General features: G+C 35.5%; 1 protein-coding gene across 1 annotated transcript in view; it reads left to right on the forward strand.

The window, feature by feature from the left end:
- Positions 1 to 364: 364 nt before the first annotated feature.
- The window catches only part of LOC117330978 (ankyrin repeat and BTB/POZ domain-containing protein 1-like), a 32,611-nt gene continuing 14,119 nt past the window's right edge, over positions 365 to 18,856 (forward strand). The window contains exons 1-5 of the mRNA XM_033889574.1: positions 365 to 521; positions 2,509 to 2,571; positions 12,786 to 12,841; positions 16,836 to 16,980; positions 18,033 to 18,192. Coding sequence (XP_033745465.1) covers positions 466 to 521; positions 2,509 to 2,571; positions 12,786 to 12,841; positions 16,836 to 16,980; positions 18,033 to 18,192 — 480 coding nt within the window. The 5' untranslated portion in view covers positions 365 to 465. The remainder of the gene's footprint in view (positions 522 to 2,508; positions 2,572 to 12,785; positions 12,842 to 16,835; positions 16,981 to 18,032; positions 18,193 to 18,856) is intronic.

Raw genomic sequence — 18,856 nt, forward strand, 5'->3', positions numbered from 1 at the left:
TATATTAACTTAATATTAATCCCTCTTGTTGGCTCGGTTGGAAGCGCGCGATGGGTCTTACTAAGGAAACCGGAGTATCCAGGGGAAACCCACGTGAATTTTATCAATATTTAGCTTGAAACTATTTGGCTTTAGTAAGTCTATATTTGCGTTGCATTATGGGAACTGTTTAAATCCGGAACCTTTATCAGAAAAAAATAGACAAGAAAAGCCCTTACCTATTTGTTGATCTTAATATAGGTAGAAATCATCTATATATCTAGATAAAAATGTCATTAAAATTTCCAACTCTATGGCCTATCTCTTTAATTTAATTTGATTTTTGACGTTATAAGCGACATGTAGCGAAAATCAACTTCCGGCAAGAAGTAAACAGAAGGGAAATTCTTGCGCAATAGATTTCGAGAGCCAGTATAGTGTTGACAAAAATATTCAGGAAGAAACGCTTGGGAATAAAATGCAGATATGGATGTCAAGGAATTATTTCTTGCATGCAGAAGAGGCGACCTCACGAAGGTGGAGTAAGTAGCGTTAAACACGATCGAGCAATCAGTACTTTGCTCGTAAGTATGTCACACTTCCCGAACAGAACTAGACTAGTTCGTTCTGCAGTAGTTTTAGTCGATTGTAAAGCGTTATTTTGACCGTGCGTCAAGATTTGCATGGGTTGTTACATATCTAAAAGCTGATAATTATTATGAGACCTTATTAATAGTACAAGAAACATGGACTGTTAAGGTCGTGGTTATATCACCTGTACACGTAACCATGAACTGATGTGGAACGTCATAATTAGTATAATCAGCAGAGCGTGACGCCTGGGACTGCACATATAAAGACATGTACCTACCGGCTTGCACCTGTACACATTAATAAATAATTGCAGTTGGATAGAGATAGAAAGAGTACGTTTATGAATTCCCAAAAGGAGATCTGACCATATAATTTAATTCCAATATTAATGTGTATAATTATACATGTAGGATTGACGAAGGTTGAATATGTGTCTATTTTACATGACCTTTACCCTTTTGAAATTGCTGACAATCATGATCAAGAGTCAGCTAAGCTGGATGCCCAATAACATATATATATTATATAAACAGTCGCCAATGTTTTTTTACGATCATCATTTTACAAAGGCAGGGTACGTGCTCCACCCTTCTCTCTATTCCTGACTTTAATTCAGCTGGAAAACTTTAAAATTTTGTGTTCTAGATCGATTAAAAAATTAACACCGTAATAGTGTTTGTAATGTCATTTTTTACCCTTTAAAGGCTTTTGCTTTATGAGCTCAGGTGAAAATCACACTTGCACTTAGGCGTGCTTTAACCCTACTACCATATATTACAAATATTACATACATTGATGGGCAAATACAGAGTACGCAAATAACGATGATAGGACGGGTTTGTGTTTCCCGAAAAGGTTTTTGGTCAATGGACTAAACCCATAATCTTCCCAATTAATATAAGTGCCCAAATTGTTAAATGGCATGCCCAAAATGTAATATGGGCAGGCCCAATTGTGAAATGGGTAATTAAGATGTAGTAATATAAATAACAGAGCATGGGTAAGCGAGCGAGCTTGGTCTGGATATGGTATGTCGCAGAGAGCCCAAGCATGATGTTGGAAATTGCTGTAAAGGTGTTATTTTTGTTTCGGACTTAATACAGTGCTAAATCACTCATGGTGTTGTTCCTTTGACTCAACTTGCAATGTCTGCAACGCCCCCACATACCGTATATTTATTGTGATGTTCAACGCCCCCACATACCGTGTATTTATTGTGATGTTCCGCAACCTTCAGACAGCCTGAGGAAGAATGCTTGTAACAATTAAGCACTTATCGAACCTCGTGTTCATTGTGTTCTGTGTTTTCTCCGAGTCGGCACCTCGACAACGGAAAATTAAAGTTGTCGGGAAGAAGAAACATTGCATGTTTATTAATGTTTACGGACATGATAGGTATCCGTTATCAACCAATTTGCTTAGTGTATATATAGGGACATACATGATGAATGTTTGTATTTAAGTACAGAAATTCAATTATTATTGAATTTCGAGCAGTAAGAGCTGGTAATGAGTGCCATTGTAATTCATACCTTGTTACTTTTCTGATATACATTTATTACATTTATGTCGTATCACAAATACATGTACGAACATTGAATCACAGCATAGCGATTTACCAAAATTCAGCAATTAATCAATAGAATATATGATCAGGAAAAATTTGAAACTTAATTCAAAGTATTTTTTTCTTAAATTGAACAGTTTTTAATTACATAAGAACTATTAAAAATTTTGGAAACGGGTAAAAAATGTTATTTTATCATTTTCAGGTGCCCTTTCCTAGACTAACCCTAAGCTTTAACAGGCTTATTTCATTTCCGATGAGTCCAAGTTTTAGTTTTACAGACAGATGATGACAAAGCTGTTATAAGGTGGCAACAGAATGATGTTATATATAATTAATAAATTCAATATTATGATGTAATTTTGCAGGTACTTGCTTGAGCAGAACCAAGTTGAATTAAACCTGACCGATAGGTGGGACAGTTCTCCTCTGTAAGTATATATATATATATACATATTAAGTTAAAATGTAATTATTTTATTGTGTAATAATGTAATTATTTTATTATGTAATAATGTAACATTGTTATTATGTAATAAAAGGAGACTACTGGCATCTTACATGTTCCATAAAAAGGGATAACACTCGTGCGAGTTTGGCTTGCCAGTATAAGGCTCCTGTCCACAGTAAAGGCCCATGGTTGATTATTTTTTTCACTTACTGTACCCTCAGAAAAGTAACGAATTGTAAAGTGCTGAAGAATCTTTTTCATTCTGCCATCATGACAATGTGCATCAAAATTGATTATGTTATCAATTAACAACATGATTATGCTACATAAAATGATGATGTTATGCTATTATGAGTACAGCATCATACCGCCTGCCAGCAGCTGTCTCTATCCTACCCCATGCGAGACTAATAGAATCTTTCTCCCCCTTGGGGGTGAGACAGGGGAATCTCAACCCGAGGGGAATATTCTTAAGTTGCCAAACACAAGCTTAAGGCTTGCCGAGTGTTCACAAGGCTTGCCGAGTGTTTGGCAGATTAATTATCTTACCCCGAGGGTTGAGATTCCCCTGTCTCACTTCCATGGGGGTGAATGATTATTTTTCTCTTACCCTGTTTACCCTCTTATGTATCTAATATTGACGTTACATCAATGCAAGGAAATGTTGATGTGACATGATTGATTTGCCGACGTGACGTCATTGTACTGTTACCGTGATGTCATGGTATTGTTGCCGTGACGTCATGGTATTGTTAACGTGACAAATACATTTGTTGAGAACGTGAAAAGAGCATGTGTAGCTTGTCTTTTCCATAGGGTGAGATAAGAAAATCTCACCCAGGTAAAACTGCGGATATCCCTGTCCAGGGTAAGAGAAAGATTTATCCCAACTCTAGCAATTATCAACCACGGGATCATTCTGTGAAGAATGTGAGAAATATTGTATGGTACCCAAGTTGATAGTAGTGTAGTATGGTGAAGTGAAGCTGCCTTTTATGTTGTTTTCAGTTGATATTTTTTCACTTAATTTTTAGCTTACCTAGCTCGAAAGGCCAGTGAGCTTATGGCATGGCGCGTCTGAGGGCTGGACCATGGCGCCAAATATGGGAAATATATCAAATTCTTGAAATCCTTCTTTATGAATGAATGGTTTTTGTCCATATTTGACCTGGAGCATTCTTTGGAGAAGAAAATCAATTTTGTATAAATCTTAGGTTGGAATTAACAAATCATGATCACCTGACCAGAAGTCAATGTCAAAAGGCATGTTCAGGGTCAAATTTTGCATCTTTTCATAAATGAAAATTTTGTTAGGACATTTACAGAGTGTATATTAAGCAAAGTTGATCAGAATGAAAGAAAAATTCAACTATTGAGGAACATTTTGCTATATAGCATGAAACAATTAGTTTTAATTACTGGGTCTAAAGGTTAAAGGTCTAGGTCAGATTTTCTAATTTTTCACTGATGAACATTTTATCATGATGTTTTGAAGAAGGGTTGGGGTTAAACAAGATGTCATCTGACCTATGATCAAGGTTACTGGGTCAAAGTCCAAGTCAGATCCTAAGGTCAAGGACAAATTTGATCTCTGAGAAATGGCATTAGAAATGTAACTATAGATACAAGAAATCAATCTTTACAAATAAGTACATTGTATACATATATATATATACTGTGCCAGTAATGGAGGCGGAAGGAAACAAGAGTCACATCAATGTACATTTCACTTTTACTGCCCCAGTGTTCATCTGACAAGACAACCTGTATCAGTTACAATTTTATGCACTTCACCCATGTGTATGTGGTAGCTGACAAGACATCCTGTACATCACAATTTAATACAGTAAATATAAACCCTGAGTTTACACTTCACTTGTCTGGATATTGTGATGTACAAAATCTACATGTATACATATGGGTACTAAATGTTAACTTTATCTTATAGTACATGTATGCATTAATGCAGGGATTTACCTCACATTTTAAAACTGGGAGTCCTTGGGACTGCCAGCCAAAAAAGTTGAGGGTCCATGAAGAAAAAATGGGAGTCCACATATTTAACATTGCTGTTTTTGCTAATAACTCTGCTAAATATAAGTCAGTCTGGCATACATGTATTAATGCCATCGTGAATCATAATTAAATGCTTAATGAAATTAATATTTTAAATACCAATTGTTGAACCATTATCCATTATGTAAGTCTAGTTCCTGTTTGATATGAAAATGAATTCATATTTAATTTAAGTTTCAATAATATATTTATGTATATTATTAACGAGTGTCCAATCTTTTGATATTTTTCACTCGTGCGCACACTCATGAAAAATATCCAAAAATTAGCCCCACTCGTTAAGTATATTTGGTATTACTGAAGACACTGTTAGATATCCTCTATTTATTACATGCAGGTAGGTAGGATTTTTTTTATTAAGTATGCATTATGTGATCATTGATAATCACATGTTCTATATATTGTACTATACAAAATGTGATTCATTTCGTGGTTAAATTATGTTACTGCAGATTCTAATTGGAATAAATGTTATTCTTTATTATTCTTTTTCTCCAAGTGTTTTGAAATTTCTTTTCAAGAACCTTGAGAATTATTTCGATAGTAAAAACCATACAGTTCACTATTTTAAACCAGTGATCATAAAATATAATACATGGTGGAATCCATTTCAGAATTTTAAATATTCATTAAAATTAATCTGTACAGTGCAGGTTATTTAATTTTTTCAATGATATCTAGATCTGAAATATTATTTAATGATTTTAATCATATTGTCTTGCTTCCCCCAAATATACCATGTCTACTAACTGTAGTAAAATTTGTACAATTCCTTTATTATAAAAAAAAAAAAACTTAGAGAAAGTCTAACTCTTATCAGAGTTATCTCCCCTGGGGGAAATAGGTAGTGGGAACCATCATCAGCATATTGCAATTTTTCTTTGATGGATTTGGCATTAATTTCTTTCAGGTGCCTTTGTCATTTGTCTAGCACTTGATCAAAATGTTTTGCCAACTAATTTACCAGGATATAATCACAACTAGGCTATTGAATCGGAAATGCATTTGTTGCTATAAATAGAAACAGGTATTTCCAAACAGTCGATGTAGTCCTACTATGCCCCTACCGTGTGTCCGACTATGTCTCTACCGAGTGTCCGACTATGCCACTACCGAGTGTCCGACTATTCCCCTACCGAGTGTCTGACTATGCCCCTACCGAGTGTCCGACTATGTCCCTACCGAGTGTCCAAGGAATTGTTTATGGTGGTTTCTGTGACAAAAGGCGGCTACATTGGGGTCTTGCAAGTTGATGAAGACCAAGAATGTTTCATGGTAAACATCATGATGTCATTTGGAAATGTTAAGGATAGCAGGACAGCCGATTGGGGGCGGAGAATGAGGAAACAGTACCCGTGTTCAAATACACATTTTGCGTTGATTTTATCCGATCCCCTATATTTTATTTTTCAAGACCGCTCCAATTTGTCAATGTTAAATGCAAATATAGTTTGAATCCATCAAAGACATTGTATCAGGGAAGACACCAATATGAATAAGTGCGTCCCATGGGACGCAGAGGTAATATGAGAGTCCCTTGTGAATGGACATAAAAGTTATACTTGAGAATCCAAGTGTCCATAGGTAAATCATTGTGATCAGGATCTAACATAAATTGTAACTTGCAAAATTGTATCATCGAAACATTCTGTTGGTATATATGGTCAGGGGAATTATAGTGAGAAACAGGCATTGCATACTAACATACTCAAGTTCCATAGAGTATACTCAAGTTCTATAGAGTATACTCAAGTTCTATATAGTACACTCAAGTTCTATATAGTATACTCAAGTTCTATAGAGTATACTCAAGTTCTATAGAGTATACTCAAGTTCCATAGAGTATACTCAAGTTCTATATAGTATACTCAAGTTCTATAGAGTATACTCAAGTTCTATATAGTATACTCAAGTTCTATAGAGTATACTCAAGTTCTATAGAGTATACTCAAGTTCCATAGAGTATACTCAAGTTCTATATAGTATACTCAAGTTCTATAGAGTATACTCAAGTTCTATAGAGTATAGTCAAGTGTAGTATACTCAAGTTTTATATAGTATACTCAAGTTCTATAGAGTATACTCAAGTTCTATAGAGTATACTCAAGTTCTATATATTATACTCAAGTTCTATATAGTATACTCAAGTTCTATATAGTATACTCAAGTTCTATAGAGTATACTCAAGTTCTATATAGTATACTCAAGTTCTATAGAGTATACTCAAGTTCTATATAGTATACTCAAGTTCTATAGAGTATACTCAAGTTCTATATAGTATACTCAAGTTCTATAGAGTATAGTCAAGTTCTATAGAGTATACTCAAGTTCTATATAGTATACTCAAGTTCTATATAGTATACTCAAGTTCTATATAGTATACTCAAGTTCTATAGAGTATACTCAAGTTCTATATAATACACTCAAGTTCTATATAGTATACTCAAGTTCCATAGAGTATACTCAAGTTCTATAGAGTATACTCAAGTTCTATAGAGTATACTCAAGTTCTATATAGTATACTCAAGTTCTATAGAGTATACTCAAGTTCTATAGAGTATACTCAAGTTCCATAGAGTATACTCAAGTTCTATATAGTATACTCAAGTTCTATAGAGTATACTCAAGTTCTATAGAGTATACTCAAGTTCTATATAGTACACTCAAGTTCTATATAGTATACTCAAGTTCTATAGAGTATACTCAAGTTCTATATAGTACACTCAAGTTCTATATAGTATACTCAAGTTCTATAGAGTATACTCAAGTTCTATAGAGTATACTCAAGTTCCATAGAGTATACTCAAGTTCTATATAGTATACTCAAGTTCTATAGAGTATACTCAAGTTCTATATAGTATACTCAAGTTCTATAGAGTATACTCAAGTTCTATAGAGTATACTCAAGTTCCATAGAGTATACTCAAGTTCTATATAGTATACTCAAGTTCTATAGAGTATACTCAAGTTCTATAGAGTATAGTCAAGTGTAGTATACTCAAGTTTTATATAGTATACTCAAGTTCTATAGAGTATACTCAAGTTCTATAGAGTATACTCAAGTTCTATATATTATACTCAAGTTCTATATAGTATACTCAAGTTCTATATAGTATACTCAAGTTCTATAGAGTATACTCAAGTTCTATATAGTATACTCAAGTTCTATAGAGTATACTCAAGTTCTATATAGTATACTCAAGTTCTATAGAGTATACTCAAGTTCTATATAGTATACTCAAGTTCTATAGAGTATACTCAAGTTCTATAGAGTATACTCAAGTTCTATAGAGTATAGTCAAGTTCTATAGAGTATACTCAAGTTCTATATAGTATACTCAAGTTCTATATAGTATACTCAAGTTCTATAGAGTATACTCAAGTTCTATATAATACACTCAAGTTCTATATAGTATACTCAAGTTCCATAGAGTATACTCAAGTTCTATAGAGTATACTCAAGTTCTATATAGTATACTCAAGTTCCATATAGTATACTCAAGTTCTATATAGTACACTCAAGTTCTATAGAGTACACTCAAGTTCTATAGAGTATACTCAAGTTCTATATAGTATACTCAAGTTCTATAGGGTATACTCAAGTTCTATATAGTACACTCAAGTTCTATATAGTACACTCAAGTTCTATATAGTAAACTCAAGTTCTATATAGTATACTCAAGTTCTATATAGTATACTCAAGTTCTATATAGTATACTCAAGTTCTATAGAGTATACTCAAGTTCTATAGAGTATACTCAAGTTCTATAGAGTATACTCAAGTTCTATAGAGTATAGTCAAGTTCTATAGAGTATAGTCAAGTGTAGTATACTCAAGTTCCATAGAGTATACTCAAGTTCTATAGAGTATAGTCAAGTTCTATAGAGTATAGTCAAGTGTAGTATACTCAAGTTCTATAGAGTATACTCAAGTTCTATATAGTATACTCAAGTTCTATATAGTATACTCAAGTTCTATAGAGTATACTCAAGTTCTATAGAGTATACTCAAGTTCTATAGAGTATACTCAAGTTCTATAAAGTACACTCAAGTTCTATAGAGTATACTCAAGTTCTATAGAGTATACTCAAGTTCTATATAGTATACTCAAGTTCTATATAGTATACTCAAGTTCTATATATTATACTCAAGTTCTATATAGTACACTCAAGTTCTATAGAGTATACTCAAGTTCTATATAGTATACTCAAGTTCTATATATTATACTCAAGTTCTATAAAGTACAATCAAGTTCTATAGAGTATACTCAAGTTCTATATAGTATACTCAAGTTCTATATAGTATACTCAAGTTCCATATAGTATACTCAAGTTCTATATAGTACACTCAAGTTCTATAGAGTACACTCAAGTTCTATAGAGTATACTCAAGTTCTATATAGTATACTCAAGTTCTATAGGGTATACTCAAGTTCTATATAGTACACTCAAGTTCTATATAGTACACTCAAGTTCTATATAGTAAACTCAAGTTCTATATAGTATACTCAAGTTCTATATAGTATACTCAAGTTCTATAGAGTATACTCAAGTTCTATAGAGTATACTCAAGTTCTATAGAGTATACTCAAGTTCTATAGAGTATAGTCAAGTTCTATAGAGTATAGTCAAGTGTAGTATAGTCAAGTTCCATAGAGTATACTCAAGTTCTATAGAGTATAGTCAAGTTCTATAGAGTATAGTCAAGTGTAGTATACTCAAGTTCTATAGAGTATACTCAAGTTCTATATAGTATACTCAAGTTCTATATAGTATACTCAAGTTCTATAGAGTATACTCAAGTTCTATAGAGTATACTCAAGTTCTATAAAGTACACTCAAGTTCTATAGAGTATACTCAAGTTCTATAGAGTATACTCAAGTTCTATATAGTATACTCAAGTTCTATATAGTATACTCAAGTTCTATATATTATACTCAAGTTCTATATAGTACACTCAAGTTCTATAGAGTATACTCAAGTTCTATATAGTATACTCAAGTTCTATATATTATACTCAAGTTCTATAAAGTACAATCAAGTTCTATAGAGTATACTCAAGTTCTATATAGTATACTCAAGTTCTATATAGTATACTCAAGTTCCATAGAGTATACTCAAGTTCTATAAAGTACACTCAAGTTCTATAGAGTATACTCAAGTTCTATATAGTATACTCAAGTTCTATATAGTATACTCAAGTTCTATAGAGTATACTCAAGTTCTATATAGTATACTCAAGTTCTATAGAGTATACTCAAGTTCTATAGAGTATACTCAAGTTCTATAGAGTATACTCAAGTTCTATAGAGTATACTCAAGTTCCATATAGTATACTCAAGTTCTATAGAGTATACTCAAGTTCTATATAGTATACTCATGTTCCATAGAGTATACTCAAGTTCTATAGAATATACTCAAGTTCTATATAGTATACTCAAGTTCCATAGAGTATACTCAAGTTCTATATAGTACACTCAAGTTCTATAGAGTATACTCAAGTTCTATATAGTATACTCATGTTCCATAGAGTATACTCAAGTTCTATAGAGTATACTCAAGTTCTATAGAGTATACTCAAGTTCTATAGAGTATACTCAAGTTTTATAGAGTATACTCAAGTTCTATAGAGTATACTCAAGTTCTATAGAGTATACTCAAGTTCTATAGAGTATACTCAAGTTCTATATAGTATACTCATGTTCCATAGAGTATACTCAAGTTCTATATAGTATACTCAAGTTCTATATAGTATACTCAAGTTCTATATAGTATACTCAAGTTCTATAGAGTATACTCAAGTTCTATAGAGTATACTCAAGTTCTATAGAGTATACTCAAGTTTTATAGAGTATACTCAAGTTCTATATAGTATACTCAAGTTCTATAGAGTATACTCAAGTTCTATAGAGTATACTCAAGTTCCATAGAGTATACTCAAGTTCTATATAATACACTCAAGTTCTTTTTAGTATACTCAAGTTTTATAGAGTATACTCAAGTTCTATATAGTATACTCAAGTTCTATAGAGTATAGTCAAGTTCTATAGAGTATAGTCAAGTGTAGTATACTCAAGTTCTATAGAGTATACTCAAGTTCTATATAGTATACTCAAGTTCTATATAGTATACTCAAGTTCTATAGAGTATACTCAAGTTCTATAGAGTATACTCAAGTTCTATATAGTATACTCAAGTTCCATAGAGTATACTCAAGTTCTATAAAGTACACTCAAGTTCTATAGAGTATACTCAAGTTCTATATAGTATACTCAAGTTCTATATAGTATACTCAAGTTCTATATATTATACTCAAGTTCTATATAGTACACTCAAGTTCTATATATTATACTCAAGTTCTATAAAGTACAATCAAGTTCTATAGAGTATACTCAAGTTCTATATAGTATACTCAAGTTCTATATAGTATACTCAAGTTCCATAGAGTATACTCAAGTTCTATAGAGTATACTCAAGTTCTATAGAGTATACTCAAGTTCCATATAGTATACTCAAGTTCTATAGAGTATACTCAAGTTCTATATAGTATACTTATGTTCCATAGAGTATACTCAAGTTCTATAGAGTATACTCAAGTTCTATAGAGTATACTCAAGTTCTATAGAATATACTCAAGTTCTATATAGTATACTCAAGTTCTATATAGTATACTCAAGTTCTATAGAGTATACTCAAGTTCTATAGAATACACTCAAGTTCTATTGAATATACTCAAGTTCTATATAGTATACTCAAGTTCCATAGAGTATACTCAAGTTCTATATAGTATACTTATGTTCCATAGAGTATACTCAAGTTCCATAGAGTATACTCAAGTTCTATAGAGTATACTCAAGTTCTATAGAATATACTCAAGTTCTATATAGTATACTCAAGTTCTATATAGTATACTCAAGTTCTATAGAGTATACTCAAGTTCTATAGAATATACTCAAGTTCTATAGAATATACTCAAGTTCTATATAGTATACTCAAGTTCCATATAGTATACTCAAGTTCTATATAGTATACTCAAGTTCTATAGAGTATACTCAAGTTCTATAGAGTATACTCAAGTTCTATAGAATATACTCAAGTTCTATATAGTATACTCAAGTTCTATATAGTATACTCAAGTTCTATATAGTATACTCAAGTTCTATAGAGGATACTCAAGTTCTATAGAATATACTCAAGTTCTATAGAATATACTCAAGTTCTATATAGTATACTCAAGTTCTATAGAATATACTCAAGTTCTATAGAATATACTCAAGTTCTATAGAGTATACTCAAGTTCTATAGAGTATAGTCAAGTTCTATAGAGTATACTCAAGTTCTATATAGTATACTCAAGTTCTATAGAGTATACTCAAGTTCTATATAGTATACTCAAGTTCTATAAAGTACACTCAAGTTCTATAGAGTATACTCAAGTTCTATATAGTATACTCAAGTTCTATATAGTATACTCAAGTTCCATAGAGTATACTCAAGTTCCATAGAGTATACTCAAGTTCTATAGAATATACTCAAGTTCCATAGAGTATACTCAAGTTCCATAGAGTATACTCAAGTTCTATAGAGTATACTCAAGTTCTATAGAATACACTCAAGTTCTATATAGTATACTCAAGTTCTATATAGTATACTCAAGTTCTATATAGTATACTCAAGTTCCATAGAGTATACTCAAGTTCCATAGAGTATACGTATACTCTTGTGATTACCCAAAGGGGTATATGTATGTCCCCTGAGTGTCAGAGACATATCAGCTCTCTAAAAATTGAAGTTTCTACTCCTGCTTAATGCTAATACAGCATTTTGGGAGTGAGATGACTGGTTCGCCCGTTGTCAGGGTACGTAATGTGACCAGATGGGGTGTCCTGCTGGGTGTCTTCAGCAGTATTACTTCAGTGAGGTAGCACTATAAAGACAGCATGATAATCCCACATTATCACAAGAAGATGAACGAGGACATTCTGCAGCCTCCCAAAACACATGTATACATATGTACCACACAACAAGGGAGGTAATCCTAAAATGTTTTTTAGCAATTAATGTTTTTATTTGTAGCTTACATACTGATTACAAGTAAATATCTGTTTTTTTTGTAGATACTATGCCTGTTTGTGTGGACATGAAGAACTTGTCCAGTATTTATTGGAGAATGGTAATTATTTTATAATTTGTATGATCCCATCTCATCCTAAACCCTGTCATAGCTTGTCCTGTACCAATGTACATATATATACTAGCATTTCCCATTTCCACCTGTCAACCCGTCCTATACCCTGACCTTGTCTCTCCTCAGTACCAATGTCCCATCCTGTTCTGTACCCCCTCCTAGCCTGTCACTTTCCCACCTCCCATCCCGTCCTATACCCTGACCTAGCCTGTCCTCAGTACCAATATCCTATATTAGCCTCTGTCTCATTTCCATGTCCCACCCTGTCCTCTACCCCCGTCCTAGTTTGTCCCATTCCCACGTCCCATCCTATCCTGTACCCTGTCCAAGCCTGTCCCGTTCCCACTTCTAAGCACAATGAGGGTCTAGAAATATACAGATGAGGGATGGTTGAACTCTGCTATCCCTATCCCAAAGAGCAGACAGACTGGGATTGTACATATTGATGTTACTCGAGTGTGACAATCTTGGATTGTACATATTGGTGTGACTTGAGTGTGACAGACTGGGATTGTACATATTGGTGTGACTTGACTCTGACAGACTGGGATTGTACATATTTGTGTGACTTGAGTGTGACAATCTGGGATTGTACATATTGGTGTGACTTGAGTGTGACAGTCTGGGATTGTACATATTGGTGTGACTTGAGTGTGACAGTCTGGGATTGTACATATTGGTGTGACTTGAGTGTGACAGTCTGGGATTGTACATATTGGTGTGACTTGAGTGTGACAATCTGGGATTGTACATATTGGTGTGACTCGAGTGTGACATTCTGGGATTGTACATATTGGTGTGACTTGAGTGTGACAGTCTGGGATTGTACATATTGGTGTGACTTGAGTGTGACAGTCTGGGATTGTACATATTGGTGTGACTTGAGTGTGACAGTCTGGGATTGTACATATTGGTGTGACTTGACTCTGACAGACTGGGATTGTACATATTGGTGTGACTTGAGTGTGACAATCTGGGATTGTACATATTGGTGTGACTTGACTCTGACAGACTGGGATTGTACATATTGGTGTGACTTGAGTGTAACAGTCTGGGATTGTACATATTGGTGTGACTTGACTCTGACAGACTGGGATTGTACATATTGGTGTGATTTGAGTGTGACAGTCTGGGATTGTACATATTGGTGTGACTTGGGTGTGACAGTCTGGGATTGTACATATTGGTGTGACTTGAGTGTGACAATCTGGGATTGTACATATTGGTGTGACTTGAGTGTGACAGTGTGGGATTGTACATATTGGTGTGACTTGAGTGTGACAGTCTGGGATTGTACATATTGGTGTGACTTGAGTGTGACAGTCTGGGATTGTACATATTGGTGTGACTTGAGTGTGACAGTCTGGGATTGTACATATTGGTGTGACTTGACTCTGACAGTCTGGGATTGTACATATTGGTGTGACTTGAGTGTGACAGTCTGGGATTGTACATATTGGTGTGACTTGAGTGTGACAGTCTGGGATTGTACATATTGGTGTGACTTGAGTGTGACAGTCTGGGATTGTACATATTGGTGTGACTTGACTCTGACAGACTGGGATTGTACATATTGGTGTGACTTGAGTGTGACAATCTGGGATTGTACATATTGGTGTGACTTGACTCTGACAGACTGGGATTGTACATATTGGTGTGACTTGAATGTAACAGTCTGGGATTGTACATATTGGTGTGACTTGAGTGTAACAGTCTGGGATTGTACATATTGGTGTGACTTGACTCTGACAGACTGGGATTGTACATATTGGTGTGACTTGAGTGTGACAGTCTGGGATTGTACATATTGGTGTTACTCGAGTGTGACAATCTGGGATTGTACATATTGGTGTGACTTGAGTGTGACAATCTGGGATTGTACATATTGGTGTGACTTGAGTGTGACAGTCTGGGATTGTACATATTGGTGTGACTTGAGTGTAACAGTCTGGGATTGTACATATTGGTGTGACTTGACTCTGACAGACTGGGATTGTACATATTGGTGTGACTTGAGTGTAACAATCTGGGATTGTACATATTGGTGTGACTTGAGTGTGACAAACTGGGATTGTACATATTGGTGTGACTTGAGTGTGACAGACTGGGATTGTACATATTGGTGTGACTTGACTCTGACAGACTGGGATTGTATATATTGGTGTGACTTGGGTGTGACAGTCTGGGATTGTATATATTGGTGTGACTTGGGTGGGACAGTCTGGGATTGTACATATTGGTGTGACTTGGGTGTGACAATCTGGGATTGTACATATTGGTGTGACTTGACTCTGACAGACTGGGATTGTACATATTGGTGTGACTTGGGTGTGACAGTCTGGGATTGTACATATTGGTGTGACTTGAGTGTGACAGTCTGGGATTGTACATATTGGTGTGACTTGAATGTGACAATCTGGGATTGTACATAGTGGTGTGACTTGGGTGTGACAGTCTGGGATTGTACATATTGGTGTTACTCGAGTGTGACAATCTGGGATTGTACATATTGGTGTGACTTGACTCTGACAGACTGGGATTGTACATATTGGTGTGACTTGGGTGTGACAGTCTGGGATTGTACATATTGGTGTGACTTGACTCTGACAGACTGGGATTGTACATATTGGTGTGACCTGGGTGTGACAGTCTGGGATTGTACATATTGGTGTGACTCGAGTGTGACAATCTGGGATTGTACATATTGGTGTGACTTGACTCTGACAGACTGGGATTGTACATATTGGTGTGACAGTCTGGGATTGTACATATTGGTGTGACTTGACTCTGACAGACTGGGATTGTACATATTGGTGTGACTCGAGTGTGACAATCTGGGATTGTACATATTGGTGTGACTCGAGTGTGACATTCTGGGATTGTACATATTGGTGTGACCTGGGTGTGACAGTCTGGGATTGTACATATTGGTGTGACTTGACTCTGACAGACTGGGATTGTACATATTGGTGTGACTTGGGTGTAACAGTCTGGGATTGTACATATTGGTGTGACTCGAGTGTGACAGACTGGGATTGTACATATTGGTGTGACTTGAGTGTGACAGTCTGGGATTGTACATATTGGTGTGACTTGAGTGTGACACACTAGGATTGTACATATTGGTGTGACTTGAGTGTGACAGACTGGGATTGTACATATTGGTGTGACTTGAGTGTGACAATCTGGGATTGTACATATTGGTGTGACTTGACTCTGACAGACTGGGATTGTACATATTGGTGTGACCTGGGTGTGACAGGCTGGGATTGTACATATTGGTGTGACTTGAGTGTGACATTCTGGGATTGTACATATTGGTGTGACCTGGGTGTGACAGTCTGGGATTGTACATATTGGTGTGACTTGACTCTGACAGACTGGGATTGTACATATTGGTGTGACTTGGGTGTGACAATCTGGGATTGTACATATTGGTGTGACTTGACTGTGACAGTCTGGGATTGTACATATTGGTGTGACTTGACTCTGACAGACTGGGATTGTACATATTGGTGTGACAGTCTGGGATTGTACATATTGGTGTAACAGGCTAAGATTGTACATATTGGTGTGACTTGAGTGTGACAATCTGGGATTGTACATATTGGTGTGACTTGAGTGTGACAGACTGGTATTGTACATATTGGTGTGACTTGAGTGTAACAGTCTGGGATTGTACATATTGGTGTGACTTGAGTGTAACAGTCTGGGATTGTACATATTGGTGTGACTTGACTCTGACAGACTGGGATTGTACATATTGGTGTGACTTGACTCTGACAGACTGGGATTGTATATATTGGTGTGACTTGACTCTGACAGACTGGGATTGTACATTTCAGTTTAACATTAAAATGAAGACCAATTAAAGAGATAGAATTACATGAACATCAAAAAAAATAGTTAATCCATTCTTATGAGTTCACAAACAATAGAGGACTGTTATTCACCAAATTTTCTTGATTTTTTTTGTCAGGTGCTCGATGTGAAGCTAACACCTTCGATGGAGAGCGTTGCCTTTATGGAGCTCTGAATGACAGAATTAGAAACCTCCTCAAGCGATACAATGTCATCTCCTCTAAACAGATGCGAAGGGACTTGTATGAGGAGTTTCTCCGCAGGTAAGGAACATATCTGTATGAGGAGTTTCTCTGTAGGTAACAGATCTGTATGAGGAGTTTCTCCGCAGGTAAGGAACATATCTGTATGAGGAGTTTCTCTGTAGGTAACAGATCTGTATGAGGAGTTTCTCTGTAGGTAACAGATCTGTATGAGGAGTTTCTCTGTAGGTAACAGATCTGTATGAGGAGTTTCTCCGCAGGTAAGGAACATATCTGTATGAGGAGTTTCTCTGTAGGTAACAGATCTGTATGAGGAGTTTCTCTGTAGGTAACAGATCTGTATGAGGAGTTTCTCTGTAGGTAACAGATCTGTATGAGGAGTTTCTCCGCAGGTAAGGAACATATCTGTATGAGGTCAGTTCGTTCTCTGTAGGTAATTAAGTATCACATCTTTTGGTAGCCTATCATTGTCTATAGATCATAGCAGTAGCACCTTTAAAAACAGATGCCCTTAAATGCCTCATTTTTCAATTTTATTAAAACTTGTGAGCTTGAGTGACTGTTAGCTTGCTATTTTGAAACTGGTGATTCTGCAAAAATAAAGAATGGGCCTTATTTGAGATAAATATGGTTAAAGAGGCTTACCCGCAGACGGACCGGTAAACGGCACATCTCCGATCACTAAATAAACTTCAGTACACGTTTCTATGTGACAAAATTAGAGGCTTTCCGACTTTATTTCTTGAAAACAATTACAGAATATGTATTTAAAAGACGTTTTAAAACTCAACCTGAGAGGGAAATGTATGGAATATAACGGCAAATCTTCTTTGTAAATCGCCGCTGCCTTTGAAGTTATCACTGTGCGGCACTGTGCACGTGCTTGTTTCTTTGATGTGTCAATCAAATTAGACTTATTGCGGGTTGCGATTAAATAAATAATATTTAAAAATGAGGTTTTAATATCACTTTTCAGCGTTTTATAAGGAAAATAAAATGAAAAACTCAACAATTCCAACAATCTGTCATGTGTAAAAAATCTTTTTCTATTAGCCAATTTTTCTGATCTCTCTGCGGGCAAGCCTCTTTAATCTCTTTCATTTGTATTGTAGACTACTAGAAGATGGTATTTATAGCGATGTGACGTTCCTTGTTCATAATGAGACGTTTCCAGTCCACCGATGTATACTGGCAGCTAGGTGCAACTATTTTGCTGAAATGTTCCGAACGAAGTGGCTGGGTCGGCGCGTGATCACCATTAAACACGCACTGGTAGGCCATACATACACTCTACAAACCCTGAGGCCATACATACACTCTACAAACCCTGAGGCCATACACACACTCTACAAACCCTGGGGCCATACATACACTCTACAAACCCTGAGGCCATACACACACTCTACAAACCCCGAGGCCATACACACACTGAAAACACTGAGGCCATACATACACTCTACAAACCCTGGGGCCAAACATACACTCTACAAACCCTGGGGCCAAACATACACTCTACAAACCCTGAGGTCATACATACACTCTACAAACCCTGAGGCCATACATACACTCTACAAACCCTGAGGCCATACATATATTTTGAAAACCCTGAGGCCATACATACGCTCTACAAACCCTGAGGCCATACATACACTCTACAAACCCTGAGGCCACACATATACTCTTCAAACCCTGAGGCCATACATACATTCTACAAACCCTGAAGCCATACATACACTCTACAAACCCTGCGGCCATACATACACTCTACAAACCCTGCGGCCATACATACACTCTACAAACCCTGAGGCCACACATATACTCTTCAAACCCTGAAGCCATACATACACTCTACAAACCCTGGGACCATACATGCAATCTACAAACCCTGCGGCCATTCATACACTCTACAAACCCTGAGGCCATACATACACTCTAC

Source organism: Pecten maximus, chromosome 7 (genome assembly GCF_902652985.1).
Source record: "Pecten maximus chromosome 7, xPecMax1.1, whole genome shotgun sequence".
NCBI lineage: Eukaryota > Metazoa > Mollusca > Bivalvia > Pectinida > Pectinidae > Pecten > Pecten maximus.